The 19,631-nt window shown below is 37.3% G+C and overlaps 1 protein-coding gene across 1 annotated transcript; it reads right to left on the reverse strand.

The window, feature by feature from the left end:
* Positions 1 to 9,355: 9,355 nt before the first annotated feature.
* LOC123257905 lies at positions 9,356 to 14,692 on the reverse strand. The gene has a single exon (XM_044717871.1). It carries the CDS (start codon positions 14,690 to 14,692, stop codon positions 9,356 to 9,358), a length of 5,337 nt encoding a protein of 1,778 aa, XP_044573806.1.
* Positions 14,693 to 19,631: the final 4,939 nt, after the last annotated feature.

Consider the following 19,631-nt stretch of genomic DNA (forward strand, 5'->3'; position numbering starts at 1 on the left):
TAAGGAAAATTTAAACAGAAATAAAATAAAACTCCTTTGGCAGCATAATCCTGACGAACCTATAGGTAGCATCATAGATATTTATGAAAATGATGTTGGCCTGTATATAACCGCACATTTACTTTTGGGTATTCAGAAAGCAGAAGAAGTGTATTTGATGCTCAAAACTGGGGCAATTAACGGACTTTCCATCGGCTATATACCTATAGAGTATGATGTTGATCATAAAAGCGGAGCTAGAGTGTTAAAACAAGTGGAATTATGGGAAGTCAGTTTGGTCACTTTTCCTGCAAACTTAGCTGCTCAGGTAATCAATGTGAAAAATCAGAACAATGAACAGGAAGTGTTAGCAAGAGCGATAGAAAAAGCAAATGCTGTACTTGCAGACATGTACATTTCTGCTTAAAGTGTATTAGGCGGGCAAAGACTTTACCATAATTTGACACCTGCGTTAGTATTTGTTTAACATTTATACTAATATATATAACTCTATTACTATTAAAATTTTCTGTAAATTAAAGTTAAAAAATAAGGTAATTTTATGCTAAATATTAATAATAAGGTTAATTATGAAATTAATATTAAACGAAAGGAAAAAAAATACAGCTGGTCTACTGTATTTGCTTGGTTATATCTAAAAACGATTGGACGAATATTGCCCAAGAGATGGAATAGATGGGCAGAAAATATTTTGTACTACGATAAAACTACTGCAAACAATGAAGTTCAAACTGATGCTTTTAAGACAATAGATGGAAGTGTTCAAGTTGACTTAAAACCTGAAGTAGCAGTAAGAGAGAGCCAAAGTGGAGTAATAAGTAAGGATGGAGAGGTTCAAACTAATAAAGTAACATTTCACGATATAGCAATGCAGACCGAATACGTCGAAACAACGGATAAAAATAGTGATCAAGCACAGCAGGTTGAAGACTTACAATCAAAAAATGGCTTATTGGAAGTGAAAATTGAAGAATTGCGATCTATAATCATAAGGCTTAAAGCGGACTTACAATCAAAAAATAGCTCGTTAAAAAAGGAAAATAGAGAATTGCAATCTATAATCATAAGACTTAAAAAGAATTATAGAGAATTGGTAGAAGTTACAGATAAACAAGAGAAAGGGTTTTTAGTAAAGTTGAAGGCAAAATCTGAGATGATAGGGTGCCAGGGAAGAGAATTAACTGAACTCAGAGCAGAATTTACCAATAAAATAAACGAGCTTTTTGAAAGGGTGGAAGAAGTCAGGAAAGAAAAATCGAAGAAAAAAAAAGAAGAGTTACAAGAGCAAGTTGAACATCTGAATGCAAAATTAGAAAGAGCAAGAAATGTTGCAATATTTTCTATTGGAGAGCGTACAAAAACACTTGATGAAAATCTGACATTAAAAAATCAACAAATTGAAAGTTCACCAGCTAAAGATGAACAACAAAATGGGAAGTTAACAGAGAAAGATACACAAGGGCAAACAAAAACTAAAGCGCCAGATACAGTGAGTACAGTATCTACTGCAAAATCAACTACTGGTTCTATGAAGTCAAAAATTCCAAAGGGTTTATCTAAGCTTCGTGGGAATGAGAATTGCGATAAATTTTTATCTGATAAAAATAAAGAGTTGAAAAAAAGTTTTTCTGAATTTGAAAAGAAACACTTTTGCCATAACGTGCTTAATGAAACTATAAAGTCTCTATCAAATCAAGATGATGGCAAATTTGAAAGCAGTAAGCTGCTTGAATTATTAGAAAGTAATTTGAAACAATCCGCAAGGGAGATCATAGAAGCTAAGGTTAAAGAAGTTGTCAACGAACATTGTAACATTGGAAAAAATATGGGTAAAGAACTACGAGTTGACACGTTAAAAGCCAAGTTGTCACCTTCTGTTAGAAAATGCGTAAAAAAATTAGAATTTAACAAACAAGAAGGGGTAAATAAGATTGTAGACTCTATCTTGCACAGCTTTAATAGCAAGAATAATAATAATAACGACTCAGGAGAATTGCTTAAAGAAATTGTTACAGGAAAATTAACAGAGGCTAAAATGAAATGTTTTTCAAATAAGATTCAAGAGTTACAACTGGCATTAAGCATAAGAGATAAATTTTTATCTCCAGATCAGGGAATGTGTAATCAAACTCAAGGAGGAGTAAACGAATATCAATTAACAGAAAAAGCTAAAAAAGAACATATACCTAATTCCTCTATGAGTTCCCCTAATATTGCAAGCATACATTCATTGAACGTATCCGTTCAGCGGAGTGGCAGAATAAGGTAGACAAGGTGATCTAAAAAGATAATCATAGAGCAAAAGTGAAATAATATGGTAAACCTTTTAGAACTTTGCAAAAATTTACAGCAAAAAATAGAAAGGTTAGAAGCAAAAATAGAAAGATTGGAAAAAGAGAATGAAAGTTTAAAAGCAGAAAATAAGGCTTTAAAGATAGAAAATGCTGAGTTAAGAGAAAGACTCGGTTTAAGCTCAAAAAATTCATCAATACCAAGTTCCAAAGAGTTGTATAAAATAAAAAAGAATAAGCCGAAAAGCGAAAGGAATATTGGCGGTCAGGTTGGTCATAAAGGAAGTTTTCGCGCCAACATGGATGCAGATAAAGTAGTAAAGATAGAGTTGCCTAATACTTGCGAATGCGGAGGAGAAATTGCAATATGTGAAAAACCATATATTCATCAGAAAGTTGATCTTCCAGAAATCAAGCCTTATGTAGTGGAATATCAGTTAGAACATGGCCGTTGTCGGAGATGCGGAAAGAGAAGAAGTAGCAAGTTACCGGAAGGTGTTACGCCAGATACATTTGGTCCAAGGGTTAAGTCAATAATTGCAGCGTTCAGCGGATTCTACAAAAATTCAAAACGCGAAATAGCGAGTGTCGTAAATGATATCTTCAATTTGAACATAAGCGTCGGTAGCATATCAAATAGTGAACATAGAGTTGCTTCAAAATGCAAAAAAATGTATGAGCAGATCGAACAAGAGATAAGTAGGAGTAAAGTTCTACATATTGATGAAACGAGCCATTATAACAAAGGTAAACTCGCTTGGTGTTGGATGTTTGCAAGCAATACGGCAAGTTTTGTAAAATTTACAGAGTCAAGAGGAATGAAAGTTTTACAAAATAGTAAATTCTGCAATCGCAATAGCTTGGTAATAACTGACAGGTATGCAGCATACAATTATTTTGCCGATAAAAACAGGCAAATCTGTTGGGCACATTTATCAAGAGATTTTGAAAGATTAGCACATAGTTGGAATATTGAAGTTAAAGTTCTGGGTTGTTACTTGAGAAACGTGGCCACTGAATTATTTGCACTAAAAAAAGCTTTACTAAAAAGTGAGATAGATGTTTTGAGGTTTGTCAGACGTGCCAGAAAATTAAGAAAACGTACAAAGTATTACTTGAAGGAGATATCTCGTTTACCTGAAGCAATTGGAGCCTCTCGAGTTGCAAAAAATGTTCTGAGATCTGAAAGAATGATGTGGAAATTTTTAGATGACCCAGAAAATATTCCGCTGACAAATAACCACGCTGAACGGCAAATTCGGCATTATGTCGTTTATCGCAAAAACTCATATTTTACACAATCAAAGCGGGGAAATACATTCCTTGAGCGGATAATTTCATTATACTTAACTTGGAAACAAAGGGGTCTCAATCCTTTCCAAAATCTCCTATCTATTGTTTCTTAAACCACTCTCCTGAACGGATACCATTGAACAGTCAGAAAGCAGTTAGAATAGGCTCTTAGCATAAAGCACCAGCTCCTCTTTTGTTAAAGTGTAGGAGCTATCTTCCCAATGTTGTTTTAGCAATTCCAAGTTTCTACCTAAACTTTTTCCTGGCTGGTGACCTATACTTATTAAATCATCGCCAGATAAAGGAAATTTTGGAATATTGAATGTGTTAGCAAATGAAATGTATTCATCAACATTTTCTCCAGACTCAACACCACAAATTTTCACTAAATCACAATATAATTCTCTACCAAATAAAGATATGTATTTTTTTTGCTCTTTTTCTGAGAGTTCTGTTTTGATATCGTTGGATAATAAAAATAACAGCTTTTTCTTTTGCTTGTTTGAAAGACGTAGAAACTTACTTACATATTCTCCAAGACTTAGCCTGTCATTTTTGGTGGTCCTAAGGAGTAACGCTAATTTTACTAGTGCATCAGTGCCGAAAAGAAGTGACGAAGACAGAATTTCGCATTTTACTTCTTTTGGGATAATCTTTTGCAAAACATCAGATTCTTGCATGCTCTTAAGTGTTGGAAAAGGATCATTGCACTCCAGCAATTTAAGTATTTCATCTCTTATTCTCTCTCCAGAGAGGTTTTGGATCATATGCGAATGCTTTTTGCATACGTTTAGTATTTCATCACTCAAATCTCCGACACATATTTTTGCATGAAAACGAAATGCTCTTAAAATACGTAGATAGTCTTCTTTAATTCTATCTTCAGCGTTGCCTATAAAGTTTAACCTTCGCGCCTTTAAATCCTCAATGCCACCAAAGTAGTCATATATATGGCCATGCTTATCTGCATATAGAGCGTTAAATGTAAAGTCACGCCTTGAAGCATCAGCTTGCCAATTATTAGTAAATTCTACTTTTGCATGCCTACCATCACATTTCACATCATGCCTTAGTGTCGTAATTTCAAAAGACCTCTGATTTAAGATTGCAGTAATAGTTCCATGGTTTAAGCCAGTTGGAATAGTTTTTATATTACGGAGTTTTAGCGCTTTAATTGTTTGATTGGGAAGCAAATTAGTAGCTAAATCGATGTCGTGGACATCACGTTGCAAAATTGAGTCTCTCACACATCCGCCGACAAGCCTAGCCTCACCACCAAATTCCTCTATGGCATCAATAATTAAACTAGTCTCCTGGTCAACTTGCATTTAGGTTAGTACATACTGCAAGTTCATATTATATGAAATGCTTGCACAAACCCCTATATAAAAATATACAGGGCTATGAAAATTTACTGTGCAGGTATTTGTTGCTGTTGCTGTTGATGAGATAGTCTTTCTATTTTTGCTTCTTCCATGCTACATGACGGACTCAAAGACTTCTGCTTCTCAGAGCGTTGAATGTGTTGCTTTATATCACTAACGCACTGCTCTACAACATCACAAATTTTTCCATCAGCATTTTCTGCCAATAACTCATCAAACCTCTTCTCAACCTCTGCTCTCTCAGAGATATCCTTTGAAAGGTTACAATACTCTAAGATCTCGTCTAGCTGCAGTTTTTTTGCTAATAGGCAATCTTCTTGTTCTTGCTCTTGTTTAAGTTTGGTTTCCTCTTGCTCTTGTTTTGCTAAACTTTTATTTCTATCAAGCAATGGTTCAAAATGAGCATGTACTTTGTTTATTACATGCAAAACACTACTGTCGTCATAATTAACTTTATTGTATTCACCTGCACTTTTTGAACCTGAATTGTCTATTAATTCATGCAAAAACAAATCTTGGTTATCAACAGTCTGGTTCTCTATAACATGTAGCTTTACCTTATACTTTTCACAAAGTATTCTGCCTTCAACGTCAGGATCACCCCACCTATCGTTACGCATAATGTTTGCTGTATAATCATCTACAGTTTCACTACGGTGCTGGCCATTGTTATCATAACCATTGGCAATTGCATCTGTAAACCACTTTGGTGGATTCTTTTGTGCAAATTCCCTACAATCATTTCTTAATTTTTCGGCAGTAACTTGCTCTCCTGTCTGTTGTTCTAGACTTTGCCTGAAAGAGTCAAAAAAACAGCTTCCATTACCAATTGCTTGTCCTACATAGAAATTGTCAGGGTAAGGGTTACTATTTAAAAGAGTTATTTCTTGCCCTGAGATCCTGGGCCTTTTTATTCCAACCTCAACATCATGAAAATCACTTGGTAGCTTCCGTTTCCTAGGTTCAGCCATAGTTTTTACCTTAATTTGAGCTATATGTTACTATACCAACAAAATTATTAATAAGCAACTAATTAAGTATAGCAGAAATTTTTAAATTATGCAATAGTTGTAGCTTTAAATAGCAAATATGAGTTTTAACTGCGGTATAGTTGGGTTACCAAACATAGGAAAATCAACCTTATTTAATGCGCTTACAGAGTCAAGTGCAGCCGAAGCTGCAAATTATCCTTTTTGCACAATCGAGCCAAATATAGGCAAGATTTCGATAAAAGATCAGCGTTTGAAACAAATCGCAGCAATTGCCGGTTCAGAGAAGATAATTTATAATCAATTAGAAGTTGTAGATATTGCAGGCCTGGTAAAGGGTGCGAGCAAAGGTGAAGGGCTCGGCAATAAATTTTTAAGCCATATCAGAGAAGTTGATGCCATCGTTCATCTGCTCAGGTGCTTTACGGATGACGATATCAGCCATGTACACAGTAAAATAGATCCAATATCAGATGCTGAAGTGGTAGAAATGGAATTAATCCTAGCTGATATTGATAGCATAGAAAAAAGGCTTCCTCAATTGGAAAAGAAAGCAAAGCAAGGTGATAAAGAGCTAAAGAGACAACTTGAATTAATGCAAGAGGTACTGGCTACTTTAAAATTAGGTAAACCTGCAAGAAGTTTGGAGAATATCGATGAAGATGAGATGAAGTCGCTTCAATTGCTGACAACAAAGCCCGTTATGTACGTTTGCAATGTTGAAGATACAAATGTTATAACTGGCAATGAATTATCTAAAAAGGTAGAGAGAATGGCGGAGGAAAATAAAAGTAAATTTTATTGTATTTCAGCAAAACTCGAAGCAGATATTGCAAATCTTGATAGTGAAGAGGAAAAACAGAGTTTTTTATCGGAATTTGGCTTACAAGAATCAGGCCTTGATGGAGTAGCGCGTATTATGTATGAAGTGCTGAGTATGATAACTTTCTTTACTGTGGGCCCCAAAGAAGCACGGGCATGGCCAGTAAAAATAGGGTCAACAGCCGATAAAGCAGCAGGTGTAATCCACACTGATTTTGAGAAAGGCTTTATAAAAGCAGAGACAATAAGCTTTGCAGACTACATAAAGTATGGAAGTGAATCAGCTTGCAAAGACGCAGGAAAAATTCGCTTTGAAGGCAGAGATTATATCATGCAAGATGGTGATATAATGCACTTTAGGTTTAATGTGTAGTAATTTATCCTTTCTATTGGTTTTTTATCTAAGGCATTTTTTACTGTAGATTAATCATTTGATTATAGTATCATTTTAATTAAGCTTATGCTTGGGATATTTATGAAAAATATTTTATATTTTATATTATTAGCTGTTGTATTCGGATCACTGAGCCTATTTGCTGTAGAGCAATTTGAAGAAAAGAAAATTGAATCAGTTCATAAAAACGAAAATGTAGGTGTAAGGAAGCAAGATAGCACAAATCAAAAAGATGAGTTAAAAAGCAACGTCGATGCTAAACAAACACAAGAGGCTGAGAGCAAAAGATTAGACGACACTACCGATAAAGAGAAGCTGCAACACAACGAGAATAAAGCTTCCGTGGTTGAAAAAACTACAAGTGAAGGTGAAAGGATTGATAAAGGTTTGCCAAATGACCAGCTAGAAGGAAGCACAGACAAATTTGCTCAAAATTTACCAAATGTGGTCAATAAAGAAGTGAATAAAGATTTGAAACCAGAGCCTTTGCCTTTAAGTGCTGATTTAAATGAGAATACAGCTAACCCGCAAAAAAATCTACAAGCTGATCAGAAGATTGATATAAAAGATAATGAACTTTCAAAAAGTGATGCGAGTCAATTATTAGAGGGAAAAAAAGAAAAAGTAGAGAATCAGTCTGAAGAAAAAAAAGTGAAAGAAACAAACAGTAATTCCAAGGACCGCAATAGAGTAAAACCTATAACTAAAAAAGATGAAGAAGAGCAAAGTGAAAAGAAAAGTTTACAAAAATGGACAAAGCTAAACAGAGAACCAATAAAAGAATGGGGTCATAAAGACATACAAAGCAAGTCAATATATAAACGACAATATGATAGCCTTAATGAGCATCTTCCTACAACTGTGTTTATTGATGATTACAGTAAGCAATTTTTTTACTGCATTAAGAAGAACAACTTAACTTGCTTAAGAGGAGTAATAAGTAAGCTAGAAAAAATTGGATTAACAATTCAAGAGATACTAAGGTTTAGAAATAAATTGGGTGATACTCCTCTCATTTATTCAGTTAAACAAGGTGAGGTAGACATAGTGCGCTTTCTCTTATTACAAGGTGCTGATCTTAGAGTAGTTAATAATAATTTTCAATCCCCAATTGATATAGCAATCGAAAGAAAGCAGGTCAAGATAATAAATGCGATTGCCGAAATGATGCCACACCTTTTGGAGGATAGAAAAATAGACAATAAAGAAAGCTCAGCAATGTACGATTGGGCTGTGAAAACGAAAGAAAACAATGAGTTGCAGTGTGATAAGCAAGATGATTAGATTTTTGATATTAATTTTAGTTGGTCATTTATGTTATGGAAACGAAACAAATGATGAAAAAAATCAGATTAGTGATTTTTTAAACGCTCTGCATGATGTAAAATACGTATCTTACAGTAAAAAAGACTTTGCTGAATTTTTGGTGCAGTGCCACAAAGAGGGCGTGCCAGAAGATTTTAAGAAAGGTTTTGGTTCTAACTTAAATGGAGCTAATTTTAACCAACTGTACCTAAGTAAATCTGTTTTTGATGGAGTAAGTCTGATTGGTGCCGATTTTTCTAACACCGATTTATCCGATGTGTCTTTCATTGATGTTGATTTACGTGGTGCTAATTTTTCCAATGCTAATTTACATGGCATTAAAATAAAAGGTACAAATTTGAGTTTTACAAAATTTGTTTCTGCAAACTTAACAGATATCGTATTTGATCAGTCTAATGTTAGTTATGCTGATTTTATCAGTTCCGATCTCAAAAAAGTAAGTATGCACAACGTAATTGGTTTGCATACTAATTTCTCGAATGTGAAAATGAATTTCTCCAACTTATCAAACTCGAATGTTAGCCACGTAAATTTTAGTGATTGGTCAGAAATGAGACTGCTTCTCAGTGGACTGTATATGAATTTTGTGGTGTTTATTGATTGACGGTTAAGAAATAACTGAATAAAGTAAATGCGACGCAGCGCAATGATGCCGTAGGTATACATACATAGATTTACATGTGTGAGAAAGGGAAATTATTAAGTATATAAGAAAATGGCGGCGCGTCGATCAGCGTTGCCATGGTTATATGTATATAGAACTTCTTACAATATGATTAAGGGGAATTAAGATTCATGTTGCCTAAATCTCAGCAACATGAATAGATACAAAGTTGCCCAAATGCATTCCGTTCCTCAACATCCCGGCCCGCCCTGAAACATCGTTTCTGAATTTGGTAAAACTGCGATCTTGGTTATAGGGCGAGTTGATTCTCCTGAAGCAGTTTTCAATTTGACAGCACGAACTCTACCATCTATTCCTGTGTGAGTTGAGATGACCCTTGCAAGTGGCCAGGCTGCTGGAGGAGTATTCGAATCCTTGATGAGAACAACTGATCCCAATTCCACATTGGGTTGCGGGGTTCCCCACTTGGGGCGATGCTGTAGCGTAGTTAGGTATTCCTGGTGCCAGCGCTTCCAAAATCCTTGGTATAGTGCTTGAACTCCCTGCCAGTAGTCCAGTCGATTTTCCTGTATGTGGCTCATGTCGCCTTCGGGAATTGTTGTGAATGATCTGCCTATCAACAGGTGTGCTGGAGACAGATATGTGACGTCGGTGTCCGGTGTATAGTACAGTGGTCTTGAGTTTACCACTGCACTTATTTGTGCTAATAGGGTGTGCATCTGTTCAAACGTTAGGATAGTGTTGCCAATGACGCGGCGCAGGTGAAGCTTGACTGATCTTACGGAAGACTCCCACTTTCCTCCCCAGTGAGGTGCGTACGGTGGAATGAAGACCCATTTAATGCCTTCATCTGCCAATGTCTGCGAGACTCGATCCTTATGCTGTGAAGATGCCAGGAGTTGTTGCATCTCGTCCAATGCTCGCCTTGCTCCGACAAAATTCCTGCCATTATCACTGTAGATTTGTGCACATTTTCCTCGGAGCGACATGAATCTTCTCAGAGCTGCCAGAAATGTCTCCGTGCTGAGATCAGTGGCTAGTTCCAGGTGTAGTGCCGAGGTGACGAGGCACACGAAGAGGCATATGTATCCTTTTGACTTCTTAGCGTTGCGACCCTTTCGATCCTTGAGAGTAATTGGTCCAGCGTAATCACATCCAGAATTGACAAAGGGAAGTGATTGTGTGATTCTGATACTTGGCAAGTCGGACATGAGTTGATGCGTAGTATGGTGTCTTTGACGAAAGCATCTGATACAGTTGTGGGTGACCTTTCTTATCAGGTTGCGTGCTCCAATTATCCAATATCGTTGGCGAACTATTACAAACAGTGCAGATGTGCCTGGGTGTAAGTTTACCCAGTGCTCGTGTTCCAGGATTAGCTTCGTAATCTGGTGTGTCTTAGGAAGTAATATCGGGTGTTTGACTTCTTCTGGTAATTGAGATTGCCTCAAACGGCCTCCAACTCGTAGCAGACCATCCTGTCCAATGTATGGGGTTAGCTTGAATAACTGCGACCTGTTTCGCAGTGGTTGATCCTTTTGTAGAAGCCTTCTGTCATCTCCAAAGCACGCCTGTGCGTTCCGCAGGCATACTACTTGTGCTGCCTTGATTTCTTCAAAAGACAGTATCGTGGATTCGACTCGTTTTCGCGGCTCTTTCAGTCTTTGAATAAAACGTAAAACATAGCCCACGGTATGTACCAGCCTTTGCCAGGATGAGGCGCGGTGGACTAGTTCGTCAAATTCTGATAATGAATTGTCCATCTCCTTCAGAGTGAGCATGGCTGTTGTCTTCAATTCGTCCTGTGCATGGGTTTCTGAAATATTCAAAGAGAGTTCTGAGTTTTGCATTTTGACTGTATACTCATCTTCATCGTGTAGCCAAGTGGGTCCGTTCCACCAGAGGTGAAATTCCATGAGCTGTGTAGCCATCATTCCCCTCGATGCACAATCTGCGGGGTTTTCCTTTGAGCTTACGTGATGCCAGGCGTGTCGTGGCAACGTTTCAAGAATTTCCGATGTGCGATTTGCGACAAATGTTTTCATCTTCGATGGTGGGTATGATAACCAGGCTAATACAATTGTTGAATCACACCATGCGTAAACTTGTATATCCTTGTGTCGTAAACCATCCTTGAGTGATCGTACCAGGCGACTTAGCAGCAATGCTCCACAAAGCTCCAGCCGTGGTAGTGATTGTTGTTTCAGTGGTGCTACCCTAGTTTTGGCAGCCATCAATGAAACCGAATATGTTCCGTCTTCATGTCGAAACCTACAGTAAACAGCAGCAGCATATGCCTTGGTTGATGCGTCGGAAAAGGCGTGTAGTTCAATCGAGTCCTCCCTGTTGGGAACAAATCGTGGTACTCTCAGCCTTTTTAGCGTGTCGAGATCTGCTCTGCACTTGAGCCATGGTTCGGCAATGTTTGGTGGAAGCTTCGTGTCCCAGCCCAGGTCCAATAGCCATAACTGTTGAAACATGATTTTAAATTGAACCACAATCGGCGATAATAAGCCAAGAGGGTCAAAGATACGCGCAACATCTGATAGGATTTGCCTTTTAGTACAATTCGGATTTGATGTCAAGCATGTCTTGTACATCAGCTGATCGTCGATTGAATTCCAGTAAATTCCAAGTACCTTTACTGCTTCTTCTTCTCGTTCGGTGCTGGATTCGCGTCTGCAGATGCGTGATGAATTGGACACCCACTTGTCGAGTTCCAATTTGGCGTGTGACATGAGTTCTAATAACTCATTCCTAATAGCTATTAGCTCATTCTCGTTGTTCGATCCAGTAAGTACATCGTCTACGTAGAAATCCTCCAAAAGGATTTTCGATGCAGTAGGATATTGCTCCTTGTGGTCATATGCCAGTTGTTCTAACACTCGTACAGCCAGGTATTGTGCACAAGCGGTTCCATAAGTTACAGTGTCTAATTGATAGTGCTTAAGAGGCGCTGATGGATGCTCTCGCCAAACAATGCGTTGATAGTTTTGATGATCGGGGCTTACCCAAATTTGGCGAAACATTTTAACGATATCTGCGGAGAATACGTATCTATACATTCTGAAGCGTAGGCATACGGAAAAGAGATTGCGTTGAATACTAGGCCCAATGTGTAATACGTCATTTAGTGCAACTCCGTTAGCGTCCTTAAATGACCCGTCGAATACGATCCTAAGTTTTCGCCCAACTATAGGATGATGCGGCAAATAGAAGAAATTGCCTGAATCGAAGCTTGGTGTTCTGATTTCGTGCATATGGCCAAGACTGATGTATTCCTGCATAAACTTGATGTACTTTTCTCGTAAATCCTGATTGCGCTGTAGTCGTCTTTCTACAGCCATGAAGCGGGATCGCGCTCCCTGGAACGTGTCTGCAAATTTCGGGTTTGCTATTTTGAAAGGTAGCTCAACTATATACCTTCCAGCGTCATCCCTTTTGTGAGTTTCTAGGAAATGTTTTTCCACCTTGTCTTCGTCGGGATCCTTGTGTGCGTAGCAGCTTACTTCTTCTATCTCCCAAAATCGTTGTAGGGTAGTGTCAATGTTGCATGTGGAGAATAGAGTTGTAGTTGTTGGAAACTGATTAACTCCAACCGATGTGATGACCCATCCAAATATTGAAGAAATGGCAATAAGATTGCCCATGTTGTCGTGCATCTTTTGGCCGGTTAGGGTGGCCCAAATGTAGTCGCTCCCCAATAAAATGTCTATCGGGGCCACTGATGCGAAGTTGGTATCCGCCATCAGGAATCCATTGAACACATTGAGTGATGATGGATCAACATTGTGTCTCTGCAGCGAAGATGTGATCTTACTTAGAACGTGTGCGGTAATCTTTAGAGTTTTGTCCGAAACTCTAGATTTGAGATGCAGCTGAGTGACCCCTCTGGTTGCCTCAGCCTTGATGGCAGAAATTCCTGACACTAGGATTCGTGATGATGAACGTGCTAGCCCAAGTGCGTTGATGCAACGTTCCGAAATGTATGACAATTCAGATCCACTGTCGAATAGTAGCCGGCAGCTTGTATATATCCCATTTGCGTTTTGGACATATACCAATGCAGTCGGCAGCGTGCTTTGGCGACGCCCATAATTGTTTGGAATTGCTACAGAGCCTTGCGCGTCTGCAGCCGATTGTGAGCCGTATGCTCGGGCGATGTGACTCACTGTCACCGATGTAGTGTGAGGAGCATCCTGATTATGCTGGTCCTCCCTTCCTGTTGACACGGTCTGTGCCGTATCCTGCGAACTGATCGTGGTTGCTGCAAAGCCTTGCGCATTTGCAGCCGGTTGTACATGCAATAAGGTATGATGCCGAGCGTGGCATATCCTACAGTTGAATTTGGATTCACACTGCCTGGTAAAGTGTCCAGGCTTCAAACAGTTGAAACATACCGATTTCTCTTTTGCCGTTGCTCTTCGTTGTTCACAACTTAGCGCCAGAAAATCCGCAGATCCAATCAGATCGGGTCCGTTCATGTTGCCCTTGACGCCATTGCTTCTCTCGACAGCCATCATAATATGCATAGGTTTTCTCGCCTTTTCAACTTGCTTGATCTTGCCATCCCCGATGCTTTGTCGTTGACTGAGTTCAAACTCCTCACAGCGTGTATCCAGGAACTTGAACAAATCCTTGGTTGTTGGTGAGTTTAAATCGCGGCTGTCCTCGATCCATTTGCGACGTGTTTCTGCATCCATTTTTTGCAAAATTAGAAAAATGATCCAGCAATCACGTGTGTTTTCTCCAATTGCGTCCAATGCACGAACTATTTCGTTTGCTCCATCAGTCACTTTCCTTAGCACTGATACATCAATCTTTGTTGTTTCTGGTAGCTTTGTGAACTGTTCCAATAATGAAAACACAATATGGCGTGGTCTGTCGTACCTCTCGTTCAAACGCGACACAGCTGTTTCATATGCGCTGTCAGTAATTGGCAAATGTGCAATTAGATTCGCTGCTTCATCGGTCAATAGTGATTTCAAATAGTGAAACTTCTGTGTATCTGATAGTTGTCGCTTCTTATGGATAGTGCTTTTATAGATATCCCAAAATGCCGGCCATTCCTTGTAGTCTCCCGAAAAACGTTTGATTTGAATTTTCGGTAGTTCATTATGCGTTGCTACCGCGTTCATTGCGTCATCTTGTGAAATAGGTGTACTTGCTGCTTCAGAAACAGCCATTCGTTCTAGCATCTGTTGTTGTTGTTGTAGTAACCGGAAAAGTGCGTCTCCATTACCCGGCATTGACTCATTGCTTTGAGTGCTTGTTTGTGGCTCCAGTGAGCGCTTTCCTGAGACAAGTAACTCCCTTGCCCTCAGGTACCTTCCTTCGTACTCCTCGTAGTCGTCGGCTGGATCTACGTACCCATCGACCGCATCGTGAAGCGATATCTTGTCGCCAATCTTCTCGAATTCGCTCCATGCCAAATCCAGTCGATCCAACAAGACATCGATTCCATCCTTCGTTTGTGTTGCAGGTAAACGCTCAGCTAAGGACACGATCCTCGTGATCGTACCCTTCAGTCTGCGGCGGCCTACAACCAGCAACTTGTATTCCTCCATTTAAGGCAATACTCCGTGTAGTGGTGAATTATTTCTCCAGTCAATCCGGCTCGAAGGACCAACAACTTTACTATGGTCAGAAATGAGACTGCTTCTCAGTGGACTGTATATGAATTTTGTGGTGTTTATTGATTGACGGTTAAGAAATAACTGAATAAAGTAAATGCGACGCAGCGCAATGATGCCGTAGGTATACATACATAGATTTACATGTGTGAGAAAGGGAAATTATTAAGTATATAAGAAAATGGCGGCGCGTCGATCAGCGTTGCCATGGTTATATGTATATAGAACTTCTTACAATATGATTAAGGGGAATTAAGATTCATGTTGCCTAAATCTCAGCAACATGAATAGATACAAAGTTGCCCAAATGCATTCCGTTCCTCAACAGTGATAGTGAAATAAACGATACTGTTATGCAGAAAAACAACCTTAATAATGCAAGTTTCTTTGGAGTGGATGCATATAAATTAAAGATACAATTTTCTTCATTAAAAAATGCTAACATATATGGTGCAGAGTTAAAAGAATCAGACTTTACAGGTAGCAATCTTTCCGATGCCTGCCTTAATTCTTCTATCATAATTGACAGTAACTTCGACGAAACTAATTTAAGCAACACACAAATTTCCTATGTGAATGACGATAATTCAAGTTTTGTTCAATCTATACTAAATGGTTCCAAGATAAAACATGCATATGTTTCTGAAGCAAATCTTCATGATGCTGATTTATCCAATATTGATTTTAGTTTTAGTGAACTGCATCAAGTTAATGTCTCTAATGCTGACATTCGTCACGGAAAGTTTCATAATACTAAAGTTGCAAATTCTAACATGAATGGCTCATTTTTTGACCATTCACTATTTACCTCTGCAAAGATAGAAGATTCAGACCTTTCTACAACTTCAATGTATAAGATAAAAATCCAAGACTCTCAAGTTTATAACAGTACGCTTTCTCGCCATAATATTGATTCCAGTGAAATAGAAAATTCAACATTCTTTAATTTATTAGCTGATAATTCGAGTTGGTCCAATTTAAAAGTAACTAATTCAAATTTTATTGAAAGCGATTTCAGATCTTCTTTGCTTCACGCTAATGCCTTTAGGAAAACTAGTTTTTTTCTTAGCAATTTGAGTAATTCAACAATTAGTGATATGTCTTTTCTCTCTTCAAGCATATATAAAAGTTCAGTTGTTGATGCTCACTTAACAGGTTGCAAATTTGATAATTCAATTTTGATTGACAATCAAGGGCAGGAGAAACTCACAGGTTCAGAAAATGCTATAACTTCGATTAAAGATTTGCAAGAGAAAATATCACAGGGTGAAAAATTTAATGTAAATTATTCTTACTTTGAATTTAAGGATATGAATTTAGAAAATGCCGATTTTTCTAATTCAACATTGAGTAGAGCAAAGTTTGTAAACGTTAATTTGAATAAGGCAAATTTTGAAAAGACCGATTTGCGCTATACTGTCTTTGATAACTCTTCTCTCATTGGCACCAACTTATCAAATTCTAATTTAGAAGGTTCTAGCTTTTTAAACTCTGATCCAAAAAGCACCATGTTAAAAAATGCAAAGAAAAATGACCGTAAAAAGTGAGGGCGTATTATTGGTTCTATCCTCCCCTTCTGGAGCTGGAAAAACTACTATATCAGCAAAATTACTTGAGCGATCAACTAATTTAGTTAGGTCTGTTTCTATGACTACGCGCAAGCCTCGCCCCGGCGAAATAAATGGAAAAGACTATTTTTTCGTTACCGAAGAAAAATTTCACGAGTTATGCAAAGCTGGCCAAATGCTTGAATACGCCAAAGTTTTTGAGAATTTTTATGGTATACCAAGAAATTTTATAGAGCAAAACTTAAGCAATGGAATAAGCGTTTTACTCAGCATAGACTGGCAAGGAGCATTTCACTTATTCAAGCTCATGAGAAAAAAAGTTGTAAGTGTTTTTATACTTCCCCCTTCAATGGAAGAGCTTAGGTTGCGTTTGCAAAAGCGTAATAGTGATGATGCAAGCGAAATAGAGCGCAGATTAGCCGAAGCTCAAAAAGAGATAAGCAAACGTGATAAATATGATTATGTAATAATCAATGATGATATTGATAAAAGTGTAGAAGAGATAAGCTCCATACTAAATAAAGAAAGACTTAAAAAACTAAAAGAAAAACCAAGTCTGGAAGACTGATAAAAACATCAATTTGGATATTTGCAGCTATAGTTTCTTATCCTATTTTAGCCAGTAGCACGTTTCGCAGTTTAGCTATATTTATTATTTTTTAAGATTAAATGGTTAAAATAGTAGCAACTGTTCAAGTGAGGATTTGACTATGATAACAGATTTTCTAATAGAAACTAGTTTTCTGCCTTTCCACCTATACATATACAACGTTTAGCTCAATTTAAAAGTCAAACTTCTTGGTTGTTAGTTTAGTGCTGACAACTTAAATAGCTTTTAATATTGAGGTTTTAGTATGGGTATAGATATAACTGCACTAACTACTAATGCAGATAAATTAGGTGAATGCATAGATAAAAATAAAAAGCAAGAGCAGGATAGAAAAGACGAGCAATTGTATGGCATTATAGAGAGAAAGGTAAAAAAAGAAGAACACAAGCGTGAAAAACCAAGAGGTCAAGATGGAACCCTCAAGAAGTGTAAAAGGTTATTTGAAAAAGATGCTAGTCCTGAAGTATTAACTAAATTAGAAGAATCACTTAGAGAACAAGAAAAATATTATAGGTATTATGTCCAATGCTTCCTTCCAGTGCTAGATAAAGCAATAGAACGATCGAAAAAAATATCAAATGAAACAAAAAAGCAAGTAATTTCTAAAATTACTGACAATAGCAGATATTGTTTTACCCACAACCGTAGGGACAGCGAAACAGAGAGTGGCTACGGCAGTGATGTTGGAGATGATCATGAAGTAAATGGAACAACGGACAACGACGCTCTATTACTAAAAGCGATCAAAAATGGAAATAACAGGAAATTTAGAAAATATCTAAAAGATTGTACGGATATTAGCAGCATAAAAGATGAGAAAGGAAATAATATTTTACACTTCATTGCGTCGTTGGAAAAGAAACAGAAATGCAAGTTTCTGGGTACCCTAATAAAAACGGTCACCAAGGAAGATCTAGCACAACTCATTAATAGTGAAAATCAGACCCCTTTTCAGGTAGCACTAATTAACAAGGTAACAAAAGAAAAACATGAGTCTAATACAATTCGAAGTAACGATAACACACTTAAGTTTCTTACAAAATTGTTAGAGCATGGGGCCAGCTCTGATAATTTAGAATTATCTACAGAAGAATTACAAAACTTAAAAGAGGAGCAAAAGACATACTACCGTAATTTCTTAGAAAAATTAGCAGAGCAAGGAAAGAAATCTAAATTAAAGCCAGAAATAAGAATCAATACAGAAGCAAAAATTAAAGAAATTATACCACATACCATAAATACTCCAGATAGTAATGATAATTATCTATTACATCCAGTAATTAAAAATAGTGATAAAAAACTTTTTAAAGAACTATTGGAAAAAGGTGCGGATATTAGCCTTAAAGACACAGATGGTAACAATGCTTTACACTTGATTGTTAAACCTGAAACAAAACAAAAACTTAAACTTCTCAATATATTGCTAGAAACAGGCCAAAAAGAACAATTTATAAAAGCTGTAAATGATAAAAAAGAAGGGCAAACACCGCTCCATCAGATACTCCAGCGCATACAAGAGAAGAGTGAGAACCGATCACTTAAGAAATTTGAAAAAACTAAAAGGTATGAAACCCTAAAACTATTGCTAAAAAATGGTGCAGATATTACTGTGCAAGATAAAGATGGAAAAAATGCTCTGCACTATATTGCTTTACTAAAAGGAGAACAAAAAGTTGCATGTTTGAAGTTGACTTTAGGTAAGGATGAATTTAGTAAGGCTATAAATGCTGTTAACGGGAAAGAGCAAACACCGCTCCATCAGGTACTCCAGCGCATACAAGAAAAGAGTAAAGAACCTTCATTGAAAAATAAAATAAAAAATGTAGTAAAAAAAGAATTTAAGGATACTGGCAGGTATAAAACCTTAGAGTTATTTCTACAAAACGGTGCAGATATTACTGTGCAAGATAAAGATGGAAAAAATGCTCTGCACTATATTGCTTTACTAAAAGGAGAACAAAAAGTTACATGTTTAGAGTTGATTTCAAATAAAGATGATGCTGTAAATACTACTAACAAGGAAGGGCAAACACCGCTCCATCAGATACTCCAGCGCATACAAGAGAAGAGTGAGAACCGATCACTTAAGAAATTTGAAAAAACTAAAAGGTATGAAACCCTAGAACTATTGCTAAAAAATGGTGCAGATATTACTGTGCAAGATAAAGATGAAAAAAATGCTCTGCACCACATTGCTTTACTAAAAGGAGAACAAAAAGTTACATGTTTAGAGTTGATTTTAAATTCGGTGGAAAAAGAGAAATTTAGTAAAGCTGCAAACGCCACTAACGAAAAAGAACGAACACCACTACAAGTAGCGTTAATTACTAAGACGACAAAAGATAAACATAATTTGGTCAATCCTAAGAGCCGTGATAACACGATCAAGTTCTGTGTAAAATTATTGCAAAATGGTGTTGATCCAAAGCAGTTAATACTACCCGAAAGATTATGGAGGAAAGAGTATTATAAAACTATAAAAGGAATAGAGAAATCAATGGGTAGAGCGCTTATTCCAGATGATATGAGAACTGAACTGAAGTGCAACTTTGGCAGGAAGTTAAAAGCACGCGATATTGTGAAGTACATCAATAATGTTGCTTGTAAAGCAGTGACAACGCTTGTATTTGCTGCTTTAGCCTGTGCAGCAATATTCAGTGCTTCTCAAGGAATTATTACAATTGCAACTGCCTCA

The sequence above is a fragment of the Drosophila ananassae genome (assembly GCF_017639315.1).
Source record: "Drosophila ananassae strain 14024-0371.13 chromosome 4 unlocalized genomic scaffold, ASM1763931v2 tig00000073, whole genome shotgun sequence".
NCBI lineage: Eukaryota > Metazoa > Arthropoda > Insecta > Diptera > Drosophilidae > Drosophila > Drosophila ananassae.

Bases quoted from the DNA above. Each gene is read 5' to 3' on its own strand.
- LOC123257905 (XM_044717871.1), bottom strand. From the start codon at position 14,692: ATGGAGGAATACAAGTTGCTGGTTGTAGGCCGCCGCAGACTGAAGGGT.